This window comes from Ceratina calcarata, unplaced genomic scaffold (genome assembly GCF_001652005.2).
Source record: "Ceratina calcarata isolate Rehan_Ccalc_2016 unplaced genomic scaffold, ASM165200v1 scaffold542.2, whole genome shotgun sequence".
Classification (NCBI taxonomy): Eukaryota; Metazoa; Arthropoda; class Insecta; order Hymenoptera; family Apidae; genus Ceratina; species Ceratina calcarata.
Window position 1 is genome coordinate 28,047 of NW_017176589.1, and position 494 is coordinate 28,540.

At 45.3% G+C, this 494-nt stretch overlaps 1 protein-coding gene across 1 annotated transcript in view; it reads left to right on the plus strand.

The window, feature by feature from the left end:
- The window catches only part of Syt4 (Synaptotagmin 4), a 5,168-nt gene that overhangs the window by 2,586 nt on the left and 2,088 nt on the right, over positions 1 to 494 (plus strand). The window contains exon 2 of the mRNA XM_026816785.1: positions 32 to 411. Coding sequence (XP_026672586.1) covers positions 32 to 411 — 380 coding nt within the window. The remainder of the gene's footprint in view (positions 1 to 31; positions 412 to 494) is intronic.

Sequence of the window (494 nt, forward strand, 5' to 3'; positions counted from 1 at the left end):
ATTTAAGGGAGAGTTGTTGCTGATGTTTAATTGATCGCAGGCACTCCGGCTCAAACGCCTTCGGGCGAAGTGACGTTGAGCATCGAGAACGAGCGGGACAAGGCGGAGATTGAAAACAACGAGAAGACGGAGCGCGAGAAGAATCACGCTACGGATAACAACAAGGATAATCTCGGCCAATTGGTATTCAAATTGCGTTACGTCAGTGAGCAGAACGAGCTCAGAGTGACCGTGGTCAGATGCAACGGGTTGCCCGCGAGGGAGCAAAATGCGACCAGTGATCCCTACGTTAAACTGAAACTGTTGCCTGATAAGCAGCATCAGGCGAAGACCAGAGTGCTGAGGAACACCAGGGACCCTGTTTATGACGAAGATTTCACATTCTTCGGAATATCAAAGGATCAACTTCAGGTAACTATGACAGAATCCAACAAAAACCATTTTTCTTTTTAAATAATTCCTCATGAACATTGAAATATTCATTCATTTTTAAC